The sequence below is a fragment of the Talaromyces stipitatus genome, genomic scaffold (genome assembly GCF_000003125.1).
Source record: "Talaromyces stipitatus ATCC 10500 scf_1105507295555 genomic scaffold, whole genome shotgun sequence".
In the NCBI taxonomy this organism is placed as follows: domain Eukaryota; kingdom Fungi; phylum Ascomycota; class Eurotiomycetes; order Eurotiales; family Trichocomaceae; genus Talaromyces; species Talaromyces stipitatus.
Genome location: NW_002990116.1, coordinates 3,431,034 through 3,455,344, shown reverse-complemented (window position 1 = coordinate 3,455,344; position 24,311 = coordinate 3,431,034). Strand labels below are relative to the sequence as shown.

Sequence of the window (24,311 nt, the reverse complement as noted above, 5' to 3'; positions counted from 1 at the left end):
TTCCTACGCAGCAGCGCTAGTATTACTCCATCCGCGTCGTACCAAGAGGCGGAGAATTAGGTATGAGGAATGTAATGACGGAACAAAACATGAAGTGAATTCGACACATCACTGCAACCGCCAGAGCAGATCACCACATAGATCGCTGACGGAAGCGGAGGAGAACGAGAACTGGAGGCTGAGAGAAGAGGTAGCAGAGCTAAAACCGAGGTCGAGAGAACGCCACATCAAGTTTCGGTATGCATTTGCCATTGCCGAGGCTGGTACCATGCTCAGGAGTAGAACGTATACTTGTAGGATTTGGGTATATGATCGAGACATTAATTTTCCGTTGAAGAATCAGTTGCGAGACGTTCGATATACCAAATCATTAGCTTATATTTCGGTTTCCACTATCACGTCTTCACAGTCATGCTTCCACAATCATGATGGGTGACAGTCTTCGGCCACACCAACAAATATTATTGCTGTCTTAAGGCAATATTTCGAGACCAGTCATTCTCTATTCGCGAGCTACCATCAAGATTATATGAAGTGTCTAATGAAGGACAAGGTTACGGCAAATGCCTTTTTAAAATGCAACATACGGCCCACTCAAGATCGGCAAGTCATTTCATATGAACCTCTTTGCAAAGGAAATTGCTGCATTCGGGGACCGAGCACAATCATTTACTGTGCGAGGTATCACGACTGTCGAAGACTTATACGCCCTTTTTGGAACTGAACGATTCCACTGAACGACGACTCAGAAGCAACCTTAACTTGTATCCGGAGAGAAGTAAGCCGAAGCCAAAGCCAGTCCGAGACGTCCAACATGCCATATCATGCCTGGTGGCTGCGTCTGTTATCCAGTTTCCCGTCATGTCTTTGCACGTGGTGAGTGGAAAACATACACAGACATACGGTGTACCAGATCATTTTCTGGTGTCTGTGTCTGTTGTCCAGTTTCCCCTCATCTTTTCGACTTCATGAAAGACGGTATACGTAGCAAAGACATTCGGTACACCAGATCATTTCTGGGAAATCTGCGTGCCCAATCATGTTTCCACAATCACGAAGGACGGCAAGCCATCGAGCATGAAGCTTCGCATGTTCAACAACACTCCGGAAACCCCTCACAAGAGGCGGTCTGGACAATACGTTTATAAAAGCCGAAGAGACAGGCAGAACCCCATACGGAGATCTTTGGAAGAACTGCCCGAAGATTGAAACTATACGAAAATATCATGATCATTTTCCATAGTATCTGGCGGGGTTCCGTGTATATTAGATCATTAACAGGTATATGAATAGAAAATATCCCGAAAAGTCATGTATTGAGAAGTTGCATGAACTTATAACGATGAAATAACATATCAGACAAACTACTATCATTACTGTCTTCCAAATCCGTAGTAAGATTCCCATACAATGAAGATATATCAATCCATTAAATCAAATAAAAAGAGTTAAGCTCTTTGGTAACTGCAAACGTCGATGCACTTATGTGTTTCACCCTCATAAGCGGATGACTCGAGCAGTTCCTGCAGATAATATGGAACTGTCACGAACCACATCAACTCAAAGTTGACGAGCCAAAGGCCCATTAAGCACTATATCGAACTGGCGAGAATGCGTATTCAGAACTGATACACCAATGCTGAAATCCACAGAACACATCATTATCCAAATTTCTTCGTTCGCGACCCAGTCCGAACGAACCTCTGGTCCAGCTTTGGACAATTCGACCAAGAACATTTCAAGAATTTCGAGCTATTCGTCGGGTAGGAAAATAGAGCGTGTATAGTACTCGATGCTTCTAAATGGTCAAAACGATCAAAGGGGCCGGAGTTGAAGTCTCTCTTGTCGGAGATGAATTCGACATGAGCACTCCGCATTGCCCAATTGAGATTTCTGGCATTCATTCATATTTCACGCAGCGAAAGCCGCTAAACCATCCCCTAGCATCATTACATGAAGCAAAGATAAATGCAAATCCACAGAATGGCCGGTAGTAGAAAACTCAGTGCCAACAGGAAATTCGACGGACGAGGTGGTCTTCGAGCAGGGACAAACTCCATCTTGATTATTATATTGTCCGTGTCTCCGTGTCTCCGTGTATCTTCTTTGGTGAGTTGCTTTAGTTGAAGATCGAGAAGAAAAACGAACGAGGACCTTGAGTGGTATCGACTTCGGACCGATTTGAGGCAAGTTTCCAAGAACAGGACGCTGTTGACTTATAACTTGTACCAGAAGTACACCCAAGTTGTGAGTGAAAATCGTAAATTCAACAACTCTGAGAGGGATCAACTTCTTTTATACGATAGCATAGTCGATACACAATGGCCATACTAGAAGGCGGTCATCCAACCTCGCAGGACTGAAGTAGATATAGATAAGAAAAATTCATTTCGTTCGTCCCTATACACCATGTGATATGCCAGGCAACATTAGCAAGTAAGAAAAGAGGGGGCGAAATTGACTCTACATTCGGGCCGGGGTGGTCATCCATCTCGGAAACCGAAGGGGAGTGGTGGCTTGCATGATCCATTAATAAGCATGTTTGCTTTCTTGCAGAAGCTATATAAGGCGCCTAGGTATGTAACCTGTACGGGTATGTGATACAATAAACGGATTGTATGCAGCACTAGGGATATGGATTGGACGGAACAATAATATCCTCACGAATAGTATTGCACTTGATAGCTGAGGGAGCCTGTTGGAGATATATACTGGATGCACAACCTTGGAAGTGTTATGGAATCAAGTACTTGATGGGATTAGGCCCGCAGTCATGTTAATTTCATTTATGTCGATGCTCAGGAGCCTATATTGGAGGGAATCACTTTTCTTAACGGACCTTGAAATATTCGTGTGGACTTGTTGAATACATGTCTGCGCGCAGAACGGTGCTCATGGATATTATGCATGTTTACTCCAGCTTGATGGACGAATTTTGACTCACCATACTATTATTAAATCTTCATCGAGTACCTTTATCAAAATGATGCCATACATCTTGATAATAGGGCAAGCTTATTGGTAGTTGTTGACCCGCAGTACAGAGGTTCTGACTTCTCTCCGCTTTCTGACTCACATCAACAACATTCCATTCCCTCTTCCTTACAATTCACTACTGAACTGTTGCCAATATAAACTTCTTTATAACTTCTCAATCAAGACTCCACATTTGCTGGGGCCCCTAAAAAGACAAAATGGAACCAAACTTCTTCCCCAAACCCACAACCCCTCAGTCCAGCAAAACCGAACTCCAAATCGGAGGAATCAAAGTATACATTTTCGGTCTCGCACAAGCCAAGGAACAAGGACACACCGATCTGGGAGTACTATACATTGCGCACGGAAGAACAAGAACGTATCGTGATAGCGAAGGATTGGCGCATGAAATTCTACATCAGGTTCGATCTGATACTAAACCCAAAAAGGCGGGGTTGATTGTCGTTGCGGTTGATGCGCGGAATCATGGGGAGAGGAAGGTATAGCATATTTTTCTTTATCTCACAGATGTATGGAATGAGAACTGATATTTGCAGTTGAATGAACTGACGAACATGGGATGGAATGAAGGAAATGAATCCCACGCGTATGGCCCCCTTTCTAGAACTCTTAGACTTATCTAACCGTCAAAAGACAAGACATGCTCTCCTCTATCTCTGGTGGTGCACACGACTACGAACTCCTCATAGACTATCTACCCACCTACCTCACGGAATTCAACAACTTCTACAACTTCATGTCCGGTATTTCCCTAGGAGGCCACACATCCTGGCGCATAGCAACCTCCTCCGTCGCGCAAAGGGGGAAACTTCACGGTCTCGCCATTATTATCGGATGCCCGAAACTTACGTCTTTACTGCTGGCTCGTTTAGGAGTCGACCTGGAAGCTACAGCAAGTAAATTTGACGTCTCTGAAGATTTGATTCATATTATACCGTATGATAAGCTATCGACTATATTAACTGAGGAACAACAACGACGATGGCCAAGGGCACTTGCGAATTTGGTCACGGAAATGGATCGAGTGACTGAACAAGCGTACCCAAGGAATATTCCGACGTATATTCTAAATGGGAGACTTGATCCGTTGGTGCCGGATAAGTTTACGGCGCAGTGGGTGAAGCAAAGGAAGACGGAGGGGTATCAGAATATTGAGTACCTTGCGCAGGAGAATACGGGTCACGCGTGTACGAATCAGATGGTAGATAATGTTTCAGGGTGGTTGGTAAGGATGCTTAGGAAATAGGGGTGGTATGTATATTTCTATGCGATCTTTGTACATAGCTGGGTTGCTATCTCCATAACTTTACTGTCGGTTCAGGTTCGTCACCTACTCCGTTGGTACTCGTGTAGAGATTATCGCATATACACACCAGTGTGACCACAATTCATATAATCTGCATCAAATCTGAACATGCTAGGTGTCTACATGTGATCCAGGTGTCCACCGTATACGCATGACACGCGGTAGCTAACTGCCAAACCCTATTCTCTCATCTGGTAGTTGTTCAAGTTCATCCAGGCAAAACCCATCGACACTATCTCCATCCCTCAGTTAAATGTCAAGGCATTTCTAGCAACTGATACCGATGTAGCCTTGAAGATATATATCAGTTCCGCGGTGTCTTGGTTAGATACGTCTTCCTACAGGTAACTAATTCTGCTGCGATTACATTATCCGAAAGCAAGACAGTTAACTACCGAGTATAAGAATCCATCAAATTTGATTCATTTACCAGCCCAAGTAGTGATACCCAATATCTAATCAAGCATCATCAACGACTCGACCAAGAAGATTCAAATACCATCCTTCGCATCAACCAAATCCCTAACCCTCTTCAAATCCGACGACACAAGAGATCGAATCCATTCCTGCAACCAATTCGGAAACCCACGAATCATAGCACCTACACCAACACGATCGGGGATACTGATCTGTCCACTGTTCCCACTCAGCACGTGCTCGACAATGATTCCCGCGACATCTTCGACATCGAGCATGGGCTGTTTGAGTTCCGCGCCGGAGTCGGTGATGGGTTTGGTCAGGGGTGTTTTGACCCAGAATGGATGGATGATACTTCAACAGTCAGCATTATATATCCAATGCAAGTGAAAGAAAGAAAAGGGAAAGACCTAGTCCGAATTTTCTTGGCTTTATACCAAAACCGAATCTCCTGCGTCAATCCTTCATGAAACGCCAACGCACTCGCTTTACTACAACTATAATCCACCATCTCGCCCACACCTAAAAAGCTGCCCGCGCTCGCAATGGTAACTACATGGCCATGATTACGCTTTATCATGGCAGGCAGAAACTCGCGGACGGTCCACCAGTGAGCCAAAGTATTGACTTCGAAGACGAGTCGAACCACGGATTCAGGTTTTTCGAGAATTGAGCCTTCTTTACCCACACCAGCATTGTTGATGAGGACTGTTGGATCGCCGTGGTCAGCACGGATTTGGGCACCGGCTTGTTGGATGCTGGTTGTTGATGTGACGTCGCATTTATAGAAGTAGACGTTTTTTGCTGCCTCCATTAGTCTGTGGACCGCTCAGAAAAGAAAGAAGGGAGGGAGACGTACGGAGAGGGGTAGTAGGTTCCTGGATATCAGCAACAATCACCTTTACGCCTCGATTCGCCAGTTGATGTGCAAGGCTTTGTCCGATTCCACTACATCCTCCCGTCACGAGGACGATTTCCCGGGACCAGTCGTATTTGTCTGAGGTCCAGTTGTTGAGCACAGAGCGAGACAGGGCACGGTTGAAAGTTTTGAGGAGATACAGGGCAAGGACGACGGCTAGAACATTGCGTGTTGTCGACGACAGCAAAATTCGTTGAGCAGATGGATGGAGTTTTTGGAGGATGTCTTGACTGAGCTTTTGGGCTGTGGTGATTGCGTCCATTTTGTCTGGCACCCACCCACGATCTGGGGAATGAAGATAAGAGAGGAGGGAAGAAGATGGGCAGGTATTTATGATGCATGGATATCTCGAGACATGGGTTGAGCCAGGTTGAGCCTCGGTAGCGTCTGAGTGGGCACATGGTTAACCCATATGTAAGTACACCTGATCTGCAGATCAGCGTTGTTGGGGTAGTTGGTCTAAAAGTGTAACTATTCAAAATTAACAACGATACTGCTATACATAATCTAGCTGAAATGCATACAATCTAAATATATCGTCTTTGTTGGTCATACCTATTACTAGAAATTTTTCTTATAACCAACAAAGATGATACGCATATTTATATTTCTTTTAACGCAGTCAACATCTATTTGATAAACGTGGATTTGCCCCGTCGCCGAACGTTAATTGGCCTGAGCCGAGGTCCGCACGTGCATCGATTAGGGTTAGGGCTGGATCAGGCTGACGATCATAAAGACTTCATTAAGATTGATTCTCATTGCATGCATACACAGATAAACATTTATCGCACGGTGTATCCACCGTCAATGACAAGGTCGTGTCCCGTGGTATAGGTACTGGCATCACTGAGCAAATACACATACGCACCCTTCAACTCCTTCGCATTCCCATTTCGTCCCAAGGGGATCATAGAATTCCACAAATCCTGCGTCTCCTGAGGCACAAAGTCCGAGAGACCGGTATCAATATAGCCGGGCGAGATAGAATTGACGCGCGCAAAATCGCGCCATTCATTAGCCAACGACCGGGCGAAATGAATACATCCGGCCTTGGCGACGTTGTATGAGGTCTGTTCCTGCGGGAAATTGGCAATGTGACCTGACATACTGGCCGTGATCACAAAGGATCCCTTGCCGCGTTGTTTGAAATGGGGGCCCACGGCTTTGGCGCAGTGGAATGTACCCGTCAAATCGGTCTGGATAACTTCTTCCCAGTCCTTGACGGAGCCATCGAGGATACCCTTATCAGCGGTTCGGCCAGCGTTGGCGACGAATCCGTCAATGTGGCCGAATTCTTGAATCACGTCCTGGACGAGCTTTTGCACGTCCTCCCATTTTCCGACGTTGCATTTGTAGGCCTTGGCTTTGATGCCGTATTTCTCGGCGAGTTCGCGGGCGTTCTTTTCGCCGCCTTCGGGTCGTGAGGCATAGGTGATGGCGACGTTGGCGCCCATTTCGGCGCAACCGCGGGCTGATTCGATGCCCATGCCGCGGGGGCCGGAGGCGCCGGTGATCACGATGACCTTGCCTTTGAGGCTGAAGAGGTCCTTGAGGGAGTCGGCGGTGGGGACGGTGACGGGCATTTTTATGTTCTGCTGAGAAGAGAGTAGAAAGATGAATGGAGATGTAATGTGTTGTTGATTGTGTTCTGGGTAGATCAGATGAGAAGGGATATACCGGAATATATATACACATCTCCCCAACCATGGCACACAACCCCGCCCTTGCTCTCTACCCAGTTAAAGAGTCCAAATGCAATCGTCATGATTGCCAAATCAGGAAATCCAGATCCACCACCAACAGCTACAAGCATCGCAGCAAATCAGGTCGAACAACAACTGGATTATCTAACGCGGTCCTAATCTTTGTCACAATTAGATAAGACACCATCCGGACTACTTAGGCATAGAATCCATGCCACTGTTAAGCAGCTCGCATGGTGTCAAGGGAACGGATGTACGGGCACGGATTGCTCGGATTTGACAGCGATGACTATGAGGGTACTCGTATTAGGTCATCCAGGCAATGAATCAGCTAAGTTAACTAACTCGAACAAGCATCGTGCCATTGTGAATAAGCCAGGCTGAGCTGTTCGTAATCTGTGACTAAGCAAGCGGATGCGGGGTTAGGGCTAGAACTCATCCGCTCTTAAGTTAATTCCGGATACGCGAAGCAGCGAATGAGATATATGATAGATAGTAGGAGTAAACAAACATCCAGTATTCATTCACTATACCATAACCCGCGCATAAGCACGTCTTCAAAACGCCATCCGATATGTATATACACAATCCAATCCAGAAACTCCGACATCCTCATCCGTGTTTTCGGAGGATGTAAACCTGGTTGCCCAATACCCGATATAATAACATGGTCCACCCAAATTGTAGCCGGAAAAAAAAAGAAAGAAAGAAAGCAAGAAAACAAAATAAAATAAATGAAAGTGATATACGCGCCAAGAAAGAAACAAAAAAACGAAAGATGGTCAATCACAACGGATATCGACTTCCCGCATGCTCAATCACAGGGGTCATCCGGCCAGTTCCTCTACCATACCTGGATCCCCCTCCGCCACGACCTCGACCTCGCAAGCTTGAACCAGGAAGCTCAAAATCTGGGTTTCCTTCAAGCAACATATCCTGCATTCGCGGTCCTCGATTCGCCGTCGACCCCGGTCCGGGAGCAGGAGGAGGTGCTTGCCATTTCGGGTTTATAGGTCGTTCCGATATCGAGGTGAAATGACTGGTTTGACTTATATCGCTAATAGCTGGTGAGCCAGGTCCAAGATCACCGACATTTTCGCCAGGGATTTTCAAAGGTGGTGGTAGTGGTGGTGATGGTGAAGAGTGAGGTATCTCACCAGCTGATCTTCCTGCCATAAGCACCGAGGGTACGCCGCCATTCAGGGAGGGTGGTGCGGGATCCTCTGCAAATCGTGGCTCAATATCTTCATAGTAATGACCACTTGATCCTCGACGTGCGTGAGCGGGACTATTGTTCATGCCACGCTCGGGACCGCGTGTCCATGCAGCTCGCGGTGGTACATAATGTCTACTGGCGTTAGTATGAGTTTTCTCCCTTTAGACGGATAAACTTACTCGGTGCTGTATACACTGGTCGGACTTGGAAGAGACTCGTTATTAGAAAGTCGCTGTGGTTCGGACGTATCAGCTACATTGCGAACACGTAAATTCGGCTCACTGAATTGTGGCATCATTTCAATTGCACCAGGGTCGCCCATTTCAGGTAGATTGGGCTGTGAAGCAGATAGATTGCGTACTGGCCCAGGACCGTAAGGTCGTGAGTAATTGCTCGAATTGCTGCGTGCAGGCCCGTATGGTCCGCCATCTGATGGTCGACGGTTCATTCCTGCTCCATACTGGTCATATCCACCTGGTCCATCACGTCGAGGAGGATATCCTGGGGGTGGTCCACGATTATAAGGAACGGCTCCAGGAGGAGGAGGACCTCTCATTCCACCTCGCATAGAACCACCTCGGCCGTTTGGTGGGGGTCCACGTCCACGACCGCCATAAGGACCAGGGGGTCCTCCTCGTGCATATCCACCTCGAGGAGGATAGCCACGACCTCGTGGTGGCTGTCCAGGAGGGCCGTATCCTCTTCGAGAGCCAAGACTGCCATCGGAATATTGGTTCTGCAAAGTTCGATCAGAATTCGACATCATCATACCCGCTTCGACAGCAGCTGCTCCCGTTACTGCAGGTGGCATGGGGTTGCCGTATTCATTTTGTGGTCCTTGGTAACCCGGTCGCATAGGTCGAGCAGACTGATGGTAGAAAGCAGTGTCATCTCCACCATTAAGCAGAACTCCTGATCCATCCTCGGTCGTGCGACTCGAAGCATACGTTGTAAAAGTAGGGGCCGATTCTGCATGGGAATTCGCGCTAATCAAAGGAGTCTTTGCGTCTGTATTCATAGGAAGAGGAGGCGGAGACTCTGCTTTCGGGAGTTGTGCTGCTGCGGCTTCAGCGCGTTGTCGGTTGTAAAAATTCTCGCCGCTCATCTCTGCATTCTCTGCCACGAGCTTCTTGCGGGCTTTGCGACTGACGAGTGTGCGACGCATGGCGCATGTGACGACGCCGCATGCAACAAGAATGATTGTCGCAGCGAGTACTATCCATCCTCCCCATTGTAGATGCGGTACGAAGAGTAAAATATCAACTAAAAAGGCCAGTAGACTGACCAAAACCGTCGGTAAGAGAAGAATCAACAAAGCGAGGAGGTATCGCGGCGAATGAGATGGTGAGTGGAGGTGAGAGGTTAAGGCCATGATAAAACAGACTAGAGTGAGAAAAGCGGCCACGGGGTGTACGATCAAAATGGCGGACAGGGAGTTTCGAGCGCTAGAGGGGAGGTTAAAGTCGCCATCCGTGTCTTCATTTGTGCCAAAGATGTTTTCTAAAAGCAATTAGTATAGTCCGCTTGCTAGGAAAATGAGAAAAAAAAAATACCAGTGTCGTATCCCACCCGAGCTGCAATACATTGCGATCCTCTACAGTATCCGAAGACCCCAAAGTCGACATTCTGATAGGTTGCTAACGGGATCGCTTTGATAACCGGGGTCGAAAGGGTAGACAGGAGTAGCAGCGCAAAGGCAGCGAACAGTAGCACGGAAAGAGGCGTCGCCGGTTTCAGCAGCATGGCAGCAGGTAGACGAAATAATATCGAGGGTAGTTGTAGACCAGACTGCGCAGAACGAGCGACGAGGAAACGAGAGACCGGACACTGCTTAGGTGATCATGGAGATGGGAGACATTGGAATGGTACGGCAAAATATCGGCTCTATGGGATTGAAAAATTCGGCGATATTTTGTAGAAAGTACAGCGCGAGTATGAGATTGTAGCAGTGTTGGATAATGTCGAAGAGAGTCGAGACCTGGAGACGTGGAGACGAGGCGGAGATGAAGGAAACGGGGTAGCGAGCGGCGACGTCGAGCAAGACGATAGAAGGTATGAGTTATTTCGCAATTGGTGTAGTGTTATCTAGACTGTCCGACTGAATTCTTGACAGAGTCAAGAATGTCACGATGGATTGGATGTGTCTGGAGTTAAGATTGGAGTAATGTCTCGACTTCTAAGCGGAGCAGGTGGCACTATTTTCTTAGTCTTCGCAGTGGATATGCGCCCGCCAATATCTGTCCAGACACTGTCGCATTCACAATTTGGTGGCTGGACTAACTGTCAAAGCGGGACAATGTCAAGATTAACGGCTGTCAAGATCAAGATAGAGATTGCGAGTCAATTGATGATATCCAGTTGATTCAGCAGAGCATCTGGATGGAAGATGTCCCTGAAGCTAGGGAGATGGGTCGTGGCTGGCAAGCTGCCTCGAGTTTCACCATCCGTTGATCAGTTTCACGTCTCAATGTAGCAATTGCTTAATTGCGAAGCTATTGTGGCTTGCTCGCCCCTTGGAAGATAAGACGGTCTTATTTTTGAGTGGGAGCCAATGAAGAGGCAAATGAATGAAGGGTGGGATTGAAAGAGAATATAAAAGGGTCTTTACTTAGGGATTACCCTAACCCTGGCACTGACACGTGCGATGACGTCGTGAAGCCAGGTCAAGCTTTTTGCGCGCTTTGCTCAGAAGAGATCTGATCTTCTTTTCTTTTCTTTTCTTTTTTTTTTTCTTTTTTCCCTAAATACTTGATGCCTTCCATCATGACTCCTCACACTGTGATGACTGGATACAGTCATCGACAAGCGGACCCTTGACAACATGAACGACCCAGGTCTAGACCCTGCCATCACCGAAACAGCCAACGAGGTCGAACATCGCGCGCAAGATGGCTCCAAACAACCAGATGAACGATATGTCCATTGGACGTCGGCAGACCGAGAACTCGAACAGTTCCTACAGCCGACAAGATGGTGGTATGCCAGTAACGAGATCCCGTTGGTCGCTGCTACCTTTGGCCCCATGGCCAATGCTTTCAGTGTCTGCAGTCTGTCCCAGAAATGGAGAGAGATTGTCACTGACGGGGAACCGCCATATGCCGGGCAGCCACTGGGCGACCCTGAGTGGGAAGTCGCTATCAATGCTGTATCGCTTGCGGCGGCTTTGTTTGCTAACATTTGCTTGTTGTTGACCATGGCGCGCAGAATGTCTTTCAACATGGCGCTCCCTATTGTCATTGTCGGATGGTATATAGCCTCTGTGCTTTTGATTATTAGTCTTTCCATAGTCGGCCGTGACACGCAGTCTGCAAAAAATGCAGGTCGGGGTATGCAGATGACAGAGGCTTATTACTACGGGTCCATTGCTGCTGGTCTTTATTTCATCATTGCCAGTTTATTAATTATCACTGTCTACGGAGCGATGAAGGGCCATTACAGTCGAAAGTTCCACCTGAGTCAGAGCCAGAGGACGCTGATGATTCAAAACATTGGGTTCCTAGTTTATGTGCTTGCAGGATCCGCCGTTTACTCATACATTGAAGGTTGGCGATTCAACGATGCTGTGTGGTGGTCAGACTTTACTATCCTGACTATTGGCATTGGCTATCCCTCCCCGTCAACACATCTAGGGCGCAGCCTTCTATTTCCATATGCGTTTGGTGGTATTTTGATCATTGGTGTCGTCATCGGATCGATCAGATCACTGGTCTTGGAAAGAGGGAAGAGCAAAATGAGCAGTCGCTTACTCGAAAAGACACGCAAAACATTTTCAAACGCAATGACTACTTCTGGAAACAAAGACCAAGGAGTCCTCAAAATCTTCCCAGTAGTCGAAGACGGTGCCGAAATGGACGAAGAGGAACGCGCCAAACGTGAGTTCTTTGCAATGCGTAAAGTCAGGCATCTAGCACATACCGAACGTCGCTGGCTATCTTTGCTCATTTCCGCAACTGCCGTGGGGATCCTATGGTTCGTCGGAGCATTGATATTTCAACATGCGGAAGCAACGCAGCAATGGACATATTTCGAGGCGCTGTACTATACCTATACCAGCCTTCTTACAATTGGTTACGGGGATGTATACACCATATCAAACTGGGGACGAGCGTTTTTCGTCTTTTGGTCTCTACTTGCCGTACCAGCAATGACTATGTTTATTTCGAATCTCGGAGACACCTTTATCCGCCAATTCAAAAATTTTGCAAACTTTATCGGTGAATTGACCTTTCTTCCTGGCGATATGGGTTACCGGGAACGCTTCAAACAGTTCTTCAATGCGGAGTTGTGGCCATTCACGTTCAATAAACCCAAGCTCAAGAATCCATCAGGCAACAGAAATCTAAACGACAGTACCAATGCAACCATCGAACGCGCCGAGTCAGCCCTGGAAGAAGAACAACTCAGAGAAGAGCACGAAGCACACCGCCAAGGGGACGTGATCGCCGAAAACATCCATCACCACCAATACCTCCTGATGCGAGAATTACGCGAAATGTTCAAATGGGTGAATGCCAGTCCTCCCAAGGAATTCGACTATAACGAATGGGTCTATTTCTTGAAATTGCTTGAAGAAAATAAGTGCGTCAAGGATTTGAAACATGCCAATCATGGTCAGGATCAAAGCGAGGAAACTAAGTGGAGTTGGATCAGTCATCGAAGTCCGCTGTTGGGTGATAAGTCAGAGGCTGAATGGTTGTTGGAAGCATTGGCTGATAAACTTGAGCGGGAGTTGCTTAAGTTGAGTGATGAGTATCGGCAGAGGGAGGATGGGAAGTCGTATGATGATAAGAGCGGGGAGGATGACAATCGGCAGAATGGAAAACAGTGTATATGACTTCTTCTTGTCTCATATGGTCTTGATACCGCAAAGATGTAATTTACGTGTATGTTGCTCTATCCACCACATGACCCCTGAGTTTGGTCTGGATTCTATATCAAAGCCCCAACTCCGTGATTCACCCCCTTCTGAGCCATTATTCCATCGTTGGTCATCACCACTTTGCAAGCATCCTCTTGTACCTAGGTAGTCATGTCGGCATTACCGGGAGCTCTCTTGAGTTGTCGCTGTATCAGGCGCCCGGTTACCGCTCTGTCGATTACCCCTGATGTAGTTATCGATGAAGAGTCACCAGTTGACATTGTAGCAAGACAAGACAAGGCAAATTGTGGAATATGAAAAATGGAGAAGAAGATAAGATGAAACCATTAGAGTGGTTGCGTATCAAAACAGGATGTAAATCTCGGAGAAATTCGTCTACACAGAGAATGTTGAAAAGCCTAGAGTCACCAAGAAATTGCTGCAATTTGTAGATGAGACCAACGTGTCAGGAATACGTAGGTAAATAGCAGGCATCCAGAGGGGCTAAGATTAATGACATTTAGGGCAAGGATTCGATAGAGGGTGCGGGTGATCTGGAGGTCAGGATTGGCAAGGAATAGGGGGTAAGAGTACTCTAGTCGGGAATCGGAAAGCACATTGGTGTATCCACTGGCTTGGAACTATACAGTAAGAGATCACTACCTACAGGGATAGACCATTGGAGCGATTCGAAGGTCCCTGATGTTATCCACCATATAGGGACGAGTCAAATATTACCAATTTATACCCGCAAGGAACTAGTTGCTCGGGCTGAGCTCCAAACCCTCTAGGACTTATGCCTGGGGGCCTTTCCAATGCTGCTTAAGGATCCGTCTTAATTCTCAGCGCTGGATGGATGCTAAATATGATCAAATTATAAGATACGCTCGGGACCCCGCTGCGCGTACATGTAGCCCAACAAGCTAACTAACTAACTAACACAAAGACCTTTCAAAGCTGTATCACAAAATTTCGTTCACTCGTTTGAAACAAGAAGGAACGTTGTAAGATTTCCAAGTCCGTATATCCAGTTAGATAAACCTTATACCAGGCTATTTCCTTTTAAGGTTCGCCTCCATGTCCACAATGGGTATTGACGTGAACTACCTTAGTCTTGATATAGGACCTCAAGATCCTGACGCAGACGAACAGAAGCAATGTCCCATAAAAGCCAATGATGTGGTGCTAATCCCTAGATCAGACACTACAAACTGGGCTACTTGGTCTGTCTCGTTTGACGTCACAATGCTTTCGAGCCCATAGATATTGCTTGTATTGTACAATGTTGTATCCACCAACGAATTGGCCGTCGCAATATATCCCGCAAGCACCATCCTCTGCATATCGTTGAATATACTCGAAGACTTTGCGTCGAAATAAGCGGTCGCCGTATTCATACTAGACGCCAGTGAAATTGAGTTGAGAGCAAGTACCACGTTGACAACTGATGGAGCGCCCATTTGCGCAAAGAATACATCTCGGAGAGATACTGGAAATTTTAAATCTGGGAGAGACAATAGATTCAATGTCCTCTCGCTCTGGCCCTTGTATATCCATTCATCAGACTGCCAGCACGACAGTCCCGGTCTTTCGCGGAGAAGATTAGAGGTGGTGCTGTGTATGGTGTCCATCGGTGGAGTTCCCGTGGCATTCGTGAGGCACCAGGGTGAAGCTCGTGCATTGCATAGAGCTTATCATAACGGCGTATGTATTGTTCATCTGAGGTGGCTTACTTGAGATTGAGCCATAGGCAAAGGGCGTATAGCCATTGTACGCATTTGCCCTAAACAACTTTTCGGAATCCCCGAAGATGAAATAGAAGTCAGTTGGGATCCGCCCCATGATATTAACGATCTGATACCAGCCATATTCAGTACGGCATGAACCCTGGACATTCAATTTCAAACCGTGAAAATTTTATAGGCTGAAGTCTTTAGGTGTCGGGCTGTCATTGTAGTCGACCTTGATAATCTTCTCCCTGTCTCTAGACTTTTGCAGCGTCTCTGGAGTGACAGAAACTTTGGCCTTCAATTCATCGCTGGCGGTCTCTACCTGAGTAATTGCACGTAAAAAACCTCGCCTCCATCACAGTTTCTAGCTGTATTGTATACACGAGATCCGAGTCGTTCCCATAATACAAGACATTTTCAGAGGCGTAGATCTGCACCGGGCTGAGCAGACCATGGATAGCAAAAACTGGAATGAGCCTCGGGACAATCAGTATCGTCGTTCCGATAATGATCGGGAGCATCGTCTGCTCGTGTCTCTTGATAGTCCTCCGCGACTGTGACATCGCGCTTCGGTAACTACCTCCACCACTGTTCGAACGTTTTACAATACTTAATGCTATTTCCGTCGGCTCATTCTCATAAAGTATTTACTCGCGAAATGAAGAAAACCTAACGGCGACCGGTTTCCGATTGGGACAAAGACAAGAACAAGGAGTTTAAGTGCTTGAACCAGCATAGTTGTAAGCAACAGAGAATATATGGAGTTGGTACTGTCCCCCCAGTTCTTTGTTACTGCGAAAGCAGCTTCGTGGCCGTGGGATGTCGGATAGTAGAATACGTGCCGGCACATAGTAGGTAGTAGGTACGTGTTTCGATGTTTGGTTTCAGCGGAATACACCATGTTTCTTTTCTGTTTTCTGGGAAGATTATCCTGGTAGATGAATCATGGAGTTGGGAGTGAGATTAGATAGTATCTCAAATTCATTGCAGAAAGTGGGAGGTTTATAGTCATTTCAGGAGAGGTGCTAGCCCTAACTAGTTTCTAATAAAGATACTACTCACGGAGATTTGTTAACTAAGGCAAAAATTCTTGTCTTTGATTGATGCTACGTAGCTACATTATCGGAAGCAATTTACTTGGATTCTTTGTGCATATATACTCGCATTTTCTTTAAAAGACTCTATTACTGAGGCAGGCATCATTACCGTTTTCCAGCTATCAGAACCCAATCATATCATAGAGGAAGAAGTACCCTTTAAAATACGTGATATCCTGTCTAGATAGAGTGGTAGCGTTTGAATTTCGACCAGATTTGGTCACGTCTTGGGCCCATCCCTGCTAGGTTGTAGTCGTAGGATAATGATTAGACTTCTTAACGTCTACTTGAAACCATTCATGTCTGACATGCGATCCCCTCCCCGGCTCCCATGATCTAGACTACGACATAAAATATGTGACGTAACTATCCTGATTCTAGTTCGTCGATTTCTGAGGATTCGGAATCGTTGGTATACTTCACTTGATAGCTGGGGAAGATCTGTGCCCATTTTATAGGTAATTTCAGCCTCACGCAACGCGCATGCAGGGCTCAAGATTGAGTTCCCCACAATTCTCCCTTCTAGTGGGACACTCCATAACAACTTATACATGTCAGACTTTGATTCCAAGGTTGTTTCCTTATATGACTGAAAGCGATATTGTATACTCCATGCACAGAGAGATTTCTAACAAGCCTAGGTAGGAAGGAAAGGCTTCTCGGAGGAATATGAGCCCAATACCAACATTGGAATGAACCCATCTTGTACCTAGGTAATGTCACGGTCCAATTGGAAAGTATGAAGATTCAAAGTAACATATGTGTAACTAGTTTTGTCTTCCGTTCGTCTACCGTAGTTTTTGATCAGGGCTACTCCTACACAATGACATTTCACATACACACATTTGGCAGCTGATGAGCTAACGGTCAAAACTGTAAATAGCACAAGCACTCTTTTCCTCTGTTGATGCTTGTCAATTGGGTTTTATTTTATTCGGAAAATGGGTGGTAGATAAGACGAGGCTGAATTTCAATACCTAATTATACACCTTTAATCACTGAGTAGGTATGGTTAGTCCTTTTCCTCACCATTTACTTGGATAGTGTGACGGTCAGTGTGTGTGTGTGTGTGTATATATTTAACGGCCGTGGTTCGTGACTTGCACGCTTCCCACCGATCCCTACTGGGACATAGGCCGCCGAGGGTTAAGCCTCGGGCTTCAGGTCCTATCAGATTTATATACAAATAAGAGACTCTTTGGCGCATTTCCATAGCTGCCGTGGTCTTAAAGGGAGATCCACTTCCTAGTGGGTTTTGGGTATTTGCCAGCTGCAATGGTCCACCTACGCTCTATGACCCATCATTCTACCACCATCATACTTAAGCAGTGAGTTTGAAAAGAAAAAGGGAAGAAGGAAAGAAGGAAAGAAAGAAAGAAAGAACGAAGGAAAAGAGAGATATAAGGGGGAAGTAGGGCTGACTTAGCTAGGTGCTAAGGAGAGGTTGGCGAGGACAGATATCCTCAAAGAAACGGGTCTCTGCTAGCCATGAGGCTAGTTTTCGTGTTCCTTTCGCAGTACCTAAAAGAAAAGAGATAACTTCAGAAGGGGGTCTAGGTAGACGAGGAGCTCGTCTCTTAGCTATATAGTAGAAGAAGAAATGTAGAGGTGCTTTTCATGCTCTACACCGACAGAGAAGATAAGTATCATCATGATTAAAGCGTTCATGGTAGTCTGCAAAGTCTCCATGACCAGTACGGGCCACAATAATATGGCCAAGGTCAAGTCGGTTGAGTTGAAGCTCCCCAGGGCGCTTAGGAGAAGTAGTTATTTCTAGATCTTGATAACTCTGTGGTGCCACCTTCTGCCATTGTGACTGAGCAGCGGATAGGGATTGAGTCTTGGCGTGTCTCTTTAGCGAGGTGTATGAGGATTTGTGAGGAGCAGGAGGGGTTGAGGCAGCTCCCTCTTTGGTAGTGAGATCAGCCGCTTCGTTCTCAGGGATTTTAGCATGTCCAGGGACCTATCGGATTTAGATTAATCCACTTTTGATGTGTGGAAGCCTTTCGCGTAGTGGCTAGGCAGCTGCAAGGGTGCGGAAGGATTCAAAGACCTCTTGGGAGGATCCTGTAGAGGGGGATAGGAGGCGCGTGGCAACTTCCAGGTTGTCAAGGCAGATCTATAGGTTGGTAGCAAATTGAGCTGTTGGATATGTTATTGCTGCTTGAGCACTAGCTAGGGCAGCTTCTGCTTCTGTGTCAAAGACCTCTTTCCTATGTCCATATGAGAGTGAGGAGCGGAGGAACTGATGGTGTGCTTGAAATCTAATATAGCTACCCCCTGCACGTCCATCTATCAGCCTAGATCCATCTGAAAAGATTACAATATCCGAGCTAGGGATGGTGCGTTGAAAAGCCGTGAAATCAGCTGCTGCCTGTTCCTTAGTGCGTCCCATAGGAGCTCCTATTTAGGCTAGGGCACTCTTGCGTGACTCACGAGGGTACTAGGGAGTATGTTGTAGAGGGTTTATTTGTTCAGAGTTAGGGAGCGCCAGCACTCAGCGGGTAAATTGACTGGTTTGTCGGCCGTCTCTGGCTATCTGTTCTGCGCGTCTTCGGAGTGGGTGGTATGGATTAAGATGCCGTAGGTGGACAGATATTTGGAGGGCTATTTAATCTAGTTTAATTTCTGGCGGAGAGAATCTAGACTCTCGGTATAGAATAGATATTGGGGTTGTGCAGAAAACTGGAAGGACTGCTCTTGCGCCTGCTAGTATTACTTTAGTTAGTTTCTTAAGATGTTCTCCAACTCGATTTGAGATTTGGGAAGATCCAGGGTGAGTACGTCCTAGCCACCAGGTTTCTGCGCCATAGTATGCTTTATGGAGTACACAGGTTGATATAGCCTGCTATAGTAAATGAGGTTTGACTCCACAGATAGTATTCCCTAGAGAGCGAAGGGCATTAGCCATAGTGAGGGCTTTAGATGCTGTTTCACCAACATGCCATTTAAATGTTAGCTTTTTGTCAAAGAGGATTCCTAGCCAGCGTAGATATAGCTGTTTAGTATTTTCTGAGATTATGATAAATCCAGCTTTTACTGAAGGTGTGCAGGTTGGGTCCTGGTCTGCTTTATATTGGGAGAAGTGAAGAAGCTCGTATTTATCTAGTGCAAATATAATGCCCTCTGCAGCGCCCCAGTTTAGAGCTTCTTATAGTGAGTCTGATAATGCTTCGCAGTTAGTAGCAAGAGATATTGAGATTGCCAGGTTAGCTGCGTCGTCTATGTAACCAAATCTGTTCCTTGGGTTTCCTAGACAGAATAGGGGCGCTATGTAGAGCATGAAAAGAATGCTAGATACTGGGGATCCTTATAGAAGACCGCAGGCAATGTCTGTTGAGGGGCCAATCTCTCCATCGAGTCGGATCTGGACTGATCGCCCAGTAGCAAAGGAGGCAATCCAGAGAACAAGATTAGTGGGCCAGCCCTGCTCACGTAATCTGCGGATGAGTCTGCCGGGAAGCACGGTATCAAAAGCGCCCTTAACATCTAGGGTAAGGAGTGAGGCAGTCATACCTTGATTTAGTGCTTGTTCAACATCATGTGTTAGGCATGTGGTTAGATTATTTATAGATCTTAGTGGGAGAGCCCCAAACTGTTGCCTTGCTAATACTTTATAGTGTATAGAGATCCATGCCATATTCTGTGCCACCAAGCGCTCCAGTCCTTTGCCAAGTACTGATAGGAGAGCGATTAGTCTGTATAAACTAGGTGAAGACCAATCAGTCTTTTTTGGTTTCTGGATAATTGCTAAGATTGTATGTTGAAAGCATTTTAGGTAATAACTAATCTTTAGGCACCCTTGGTATAACATTAGTACCTTGTCCTTGATCAGAGGCCATATCACTTTGAGTATGCAGGTTGGGATTTCGTCTAAGCCAGGGGCTGTGTTTCCTGCCTGAAGTACTGACTCCTCCACCTGTGCCATTATTATATCTAGGAAATAGAGACTAGTGGTAGGGACTGCTGGGGAGTCCAGCGGTATGTCTTCTGCCTTAGCCAAGTTTTGGAGAAGATTATGGACTAGTACGTCTCGTTTCTCATGTATAGTAACTGCTGGGAAGCTGTTGGGTCTCAGTAGATCCTTTAGTGGAGGGCTTTAGAAGGTGCCTGTGAACTTATGCCATTTACTCATATTGAAGACATCCTTCATTTGTGTTACCGTAGAGAGCTTATCTCGCCAAAATTGTCATTAAGACCATCTAGTTATTCTGCGGAAGTCTGTCTTTGAGCAGAGGCCTAAGCGGTAATTGTGTAAAGCTTTCTTGCAGTCTTCATTCCACTATGGTTGTCCTATGCCTTATGTCATGGTCCTCTTAGCAGAGCCTCTATATGCTCCTTGAATTATAGATGTCAGTTTTTCAGCAAGGGCATCAAGATCTTCTTCTGTTGCGGCTGAGCTCTCGGTGCCAGCGAGATTAGAGGCGAGGAGCGAGAGGAAGGAGGTGTGGTCTAGTGTGTCAAATCTCAGTTTCTGAGCTGTTTCCTTGTATCTCTGATCCCATAGTACAGTGGTGATTAGTGGTTGATGATCTGAGGTTGCATCTAAGTGGCTCGCTATGCTAGTTTTAGCTCCCGCGAGTGCCAGAGGGCTTGAGGCGAAACTGAGGTCTAACACGTTACCCCTTTTATGTGTGGGACAGTCTATGTCAGAGATGGGTACTAGACCCTGGAGGTCCAGCTAGTTAATGAACGGCTCTGCAGAAGGTGTGGGGCTGCGATGTAGCGAGGGCTGCCATCTGTTGTGTAGTAGATTGAGATCGCCTGCGAGTATCGTTGCTTGAGGGAAATATGCCTCTGGCAGGGTTGTAAGAGCTTTCGCGGCTTCGCCTGCTCTGATGGAGCCTGCTGGGGCATTATAGATGTTAACTATCAGAGCAGACTTTCCTGTAGGCAAAAAAATCTGTAGGAATAGAAGATCCGAGGCCTCTTTGGTGTCAGTTGTGAAGGGGTGCAGCTGGGAGGTCCGAATGCCCTTCTTCTTTCAAACATAAGTGAGGACTCGTGGTTGGCCACTTATCGCCCAACTGTCAGTTGGGGAGAAGCATTCATATGATGGATGTTTTTTGGTGATCTGTCGGCTAAGATCTTTGAATGTATATGGTTCTTGGATTAGGATAATATCAATATCGCTTATGTATGCTAATGTGAGAGCTATTTCATGTGCATCTGGCGCGTGCCCTACATTTAGCTGTAGGATTTTAAGAGGCGCCTTTTGAGTTAGATAGTGATAGATCATAGCTCCCGTTCAAGAAGGGAGGCGAACCGATTTAGTGATTAAGGGGTTGTAAAGCGGACTGCGCAAGCTGTAATTGGAGGATCTTCAGTTGGGGCGTGAGGTGGAGGGGTTACTGAACGGAAAGGAGAGATAATCTCATGGGTTGGAGGCTGAGTTGGCATCTCGTCTAGTGTCATAGGTGTTTCTTGTATGCCAATGGAGAGCTGAGTGCTACATCCTCCTTCAGTTCGAGCTTTTGCGAGGTTAATAGCACAGGATTTCCGGATCTCTGCTTGTTGAGCTTTAGTATGTTTAGAGTTGCTTTTAGGGCGCAGGAGGCATTCTGGGAAATCAGCAGGATGTGGTCCATGGCAGTGTATGCATCTAGGAGGGCACTGATGAGGCTCCAGGGCTGTGCAGCGGTTAACATGTCCCTGTTCAGTATGCTCTGAGGAGCCGCAGAGCCGGCATCGAGAGGGGCGGGCACAGGATCGTGCATTATGCCATTTCTAGCATCGTGTGCATTGGATAACTGTTGTTCTCTTAGAGAGGTGACGAGCATTGGTAATAGTGCTAAAAAGGTGTAGCTGGATAGGCAGTGGTGATTTCGTGCCTTCTGGGAAGTTGACAAACCAGCTTGAGGAAAGAGTATTAGGGTTAGCGGCACTTGTAGCGGTCTCGCTGATAGATATAGGCTTAAGTCCTGTAGTTTCACTGATTTCTGAGGATAGTAGTGTAGGATTGACAGGGATTAGAGAGTATTAACCGTCCAAGATTTGGCCAACTTTCCTTGGCACATTGGTGACTCAGTACGAGACCCATCGGGAGCTGCGTTCTATCTGGCAGTTCACAAAGAATGCAGAGATAATCTCTTTTTAGGCCTCAAGGGTTAGGAGGGCTTCTGGAGATGAGGGACATAGTGCAAAACCAGTCTTTATGGCTTGAACTTCTTTTAGTGCTGAACTGTTTGAGTTTAGTTGAGACCATAGGCTAGAGTAGATAGCGTAGGCTTCCATTTTTCTAGCTGCATGGTCAGCTGGGAGGCGTACGAAGAGCCGGTTGTCAGGAAGGGGTTGTTTCACCAGAGGCATAGGCTTTTTAACATGGGCTTTGGAGTGAGTAGTAGGAGTTGATTTGACCGGGGCATATTGGGTAATAGTCGCATAAGTCGACTGTTCAAGACCTGGGAGGGGACGTGAGGGAGGGGTTGAAGGGGGTAAGGAATTTGGAGTAGGGGAAGGGGAAGGGGAAGGGGACAGGGCAGGTAGAATGGAGGTCGTCGAGATACCGCTGATATAGGCGCTAAAATGTCGTTGGGCTACTAAGGCGAGGTCATCGCTTAGAGCGGTGAGGGCTCTTAGTAGGTGAGGGGCCAGGCCGGTGGTTTGGCTGCGGTGTTTATCGAGGAATGCAGCTATAGGGCTGAAGATCTTCTGTCCTTCAGAAGCTCTTGTCGTGGCTGCGGACGTGGATTCCAGTAGGGCTGTCTGTAGAGGGCCATCTGTACCAGGGCCTTTACGCGCCATAGTGTTGCCGGACGCGTTGAGACGCGTCAAAGGCCGCACTTCTGGTGGCTAGGTGGTAGAGAGGGGTGAGGAGTTTGGGCCTCTGACTGTTTGATATAAACAATTGTAGGGAATTCGTCTATCTGTGGGGTCAATGTGACGGTCAGTAATGAGGTTAATGTGACGGTCAGTAATCCCAACATCCCCAGGGACACAGTGTGACGGTCAGTAATGAGGTTATTCGCAGAGTTCGGTTTACGTAGTCACATGCTAGGGTTACGTAGGGGGGTTCGTGATTCTGTCACGTGATCACGACAATACATCTTGTTTGCAGATAGCCTCACATTCCTAGCTTTTTCTTTCTTTCTCCATGTTTGGTATTCTTGTACTTAGCTTCCAATATGACTATTGAATGAGCCCTTACAGATAGTAGCTTATTATAATTCTGATACTAGAACGGACGAGTTCAACGAGCCGCCTGGACATCGGCTCTACTTTTAGAGCCATTATTGTAGAAGGGAGTTGGCTAATATCCGGGCGGTTTAAGCCACGTTAGCATACACGAGACATACGGTATATCGCCCATGTGGTTTTCTCCGAGACTCGGATTTAAGGCTCTTTTTACTTGCTTTTAGGCTTTTTAGGTACCATCTGTAGCTTTTGTAGCGAATCAGAACATTTGTCCGGTGCGGTGATATCCTGCGCGCCCTATGTGGTAATAAGCTTGGATACATAGGTATTGCAATTCCTGAAAAGTCAGCTAACGCAGTGTTATATCATATCCCTGTGCGATTTTGAGCCGCGTAGCTAAGGAGCGCAGACATAATGACTATTCATGAATGGGAAAGATGTGGTAAAAAGTGCCGGTTACTCGCATGTGACAAATCTATTTGTACAGTTGTAGGCTTAGGGCTCCTGCATAACCTTCCGGGTCCGCAATATATCGCCCCCAATGCACTATTCACAGTATTCTCCATTGATACACCTCCATATATTTGTCTATATGATGAGAGTTCTTGTATTGCTTTTGCTTTCTTTCTCCTGTACTGACTTCAGGGGTTAGTTACCAACCTACGCTGATTTCCAGAAACTGCTTTTCTCACAGGATCTACTCGCGAGCCAATTTGCAAGCTATTAGGGAGACGCCATCGAGAGAACTAATTACGATAAAGAAGCGGGATCAGAAATCAAGCTGGTGACGCAGAGCCTTCGTGCTTTATGTGTGGAAGTTCTAGCCACTGCACACGGTGTTCCGGAGTTCTCAGAGGACAAGAAACAGATGGCAGTGACAGACGAAAGAAAAGGATATAACAAGCTAGAGTCCTCGTTTATTGTAAACCTA

The 24,311-nt window shown here is 46.5% G+C and overlaps 8 protein-coding genes across 8 annotated transcripts, besides 6 other annotated features; 2 read left to right on the top strand and 6 right to left on the bottom strand.

Moving 5' to 3' along the window:
* Positions 1-3,104: 3,104 nt before the first annotated feature.
* TSTA_123630 (uncharacterized protein) lies at positions 3,105-4,401 on the top strand. Its single transcript, XM_002482579.1, has 3 exons — positions 3,105-3,476; positions 3,534-3,583; positions 3,631-4,401. The coding sequence occupies exons 1-3, from the start codon at positions 3,195-3,197 to the stop codon at positions 4,241-4,243; spliced, it is 945 nt and encodes a 314-aa protein (XP_002482624.1). The 5' UTR covers positions 3,105-3,194; the 3' UTR covers positions 4,244-4,401.
* A 393-nt stretch (positions 4,402-4,794) lies between these two features.
* TSTA_123620 (short-chain dehydrogenase/reductase 2, putative) lies at positions 4,795-6,026 on the bottom strand (the record flags this gene model as incomplete). Its single annotated transcript, XM_002482578.1, has 3 exons — positions 5,580-6,026; positions 5,131-5,524; positions 4,795-5,074 (listed from the first exon to the last, which is right to left on the bottom strand). The coding sequence occupies exons 1-3, from the start codon at positions 5,899-5,901 to the stop codon at positions 4,795-4,797; spliced, it is 996 nt and encodes a 331-aa protein (XP_002482623.1). The 5' UTR covers positions 5,902-6,026.
* Positions 6,027-6,358: 332 nt separating this feature from the next.
* Positions 6,359-7,407, bottom strand: TSTA_123610 (sorbitol/xylulose reductase Sou1-like, putative; the record flags this gene model as incomplete). The annotated part of the gene is made up of 2 exons (XM_002482577.1): positions 6,359-7,290; positions 7,347-7,407. The coding sequence occupies 2 exons, from the start codon at positions 7,405-7,407 to the stop codon at positions 6,425-6,427; spliced, it is 927 nt and encodes a 308-aa protein (XP_002482622.1). The 3' UTR covers positions 6,359-6,424.
* A 629-nt stretch (positions 7,408-8,036) lies between these two features.
* Positions 8,037-10,304, bottom strand: TSTA_123600 (pH signal transduction protein PalI, putative; the record flags this gene model as incomplete). Its single annotated transcript, XM_002482576.1, has 3 exons — positions 8,037-8,693; positions 8,741-10,061; positions 10,115-10,304. The coding sequence occupies 3 exons, from the start codon at positions 10,302-10,304 to the stop codon at positions 8,132-8,134; spliced, it is 2,073 nt and encodes a 690-aa protein (XP_002482621.1). The 3' UTR covers positions 8,037-8,131.
* Positions 8,039-8,065: a microsatellite.
* Positions 8,460-8,484: a microsatellite.
* Positions 10,305-10,940: 636 nt separating the features above from the next.
* TSTA_123590 (potassium channel, putative) lies at positions 10,941-13,625 on the top strand (the record flags this gene model as incomplete). The annotated part of the gene is made up of 2 exons (XM_002482575.1): positions 10,941-10,995; positions 11,357-13,625. 2 exons carry the CDS (start codon positions 10,941-10,943, stop codon positions 13,393-13,395), a joined length of 2,094 nt encoding a protein of 697 aa, XP_002482620.1. The 3' UTR covers positions 13,396-13,625.
* Positions 11,264-11,299: a microsatellite.
* A 3,959-nt stretch (positions 13,626-17,584) lies between the features above and the next one.
* Positions 17,585-17,638: a microsatellite.
* A 34-nt stretch (positions 17,639-17,672) lies between these two features.
* TSTA_123580 (uncharacterized protein) lies at positions 17,673-18,641 on the bottom strand (the record flags this gene model as incomplete). Its single annotated transcript, XM_002482574.1, has 4 exons — positions 17,673-17,767; positions 17,879-18,209; positions 18,233-18,388; positions 18,453-18,641. 4 exons carry the CDS (start codon positions 18,639-18,641, stop codon positions 17,673-17,675), a joined length of 771 nt encoding a protein of 256 aa, XP_002482619.1.
* Positions 17,868-21,368: a mobile genetic element.
* TSTA_123570 (reverse transcriptase, putative) lies at positions 19,557-20,174 on the bottom strand (the record flags this gene model as incomplete). The annotated part of the gene is made up of 3 exons (XM_002482573.1): positions 19,557-19,735; positions 19,763-19,985; positions 20,067-20,174. 3 exons carry the CDS (start codon positions 20,172-20,174, stop codon positions 19,557-19,559), a joined length of 510 nt encoding a protein of 169 aa, XP_002482618.1.
* A 971-nt stretch (positions 21,369-22,339) lies between the features above and the next one.
* On the bottom strand, positions 22,340-22,990 carry TSTA_123560 (uncharacterized protein; the record flags this gene model as incomplete). The annotated part of the gene is made up of 2 exons (XM_002482572.1): positions 22,340-22,647; positions 22,753-22,990. The coding sequence occupies 2 exons, from the start codon at positions 22,988-22,990 to the stop codon at positions 22,340-22,342; spliced, it is 546 nt and encodes a 181-aa protein (XP_002482617.1).
* Positions 22,650-22,729: a sequence feature (C-rich).
* Positions 22,991-24,311: the final 1,321 nt, after the last annotated feature.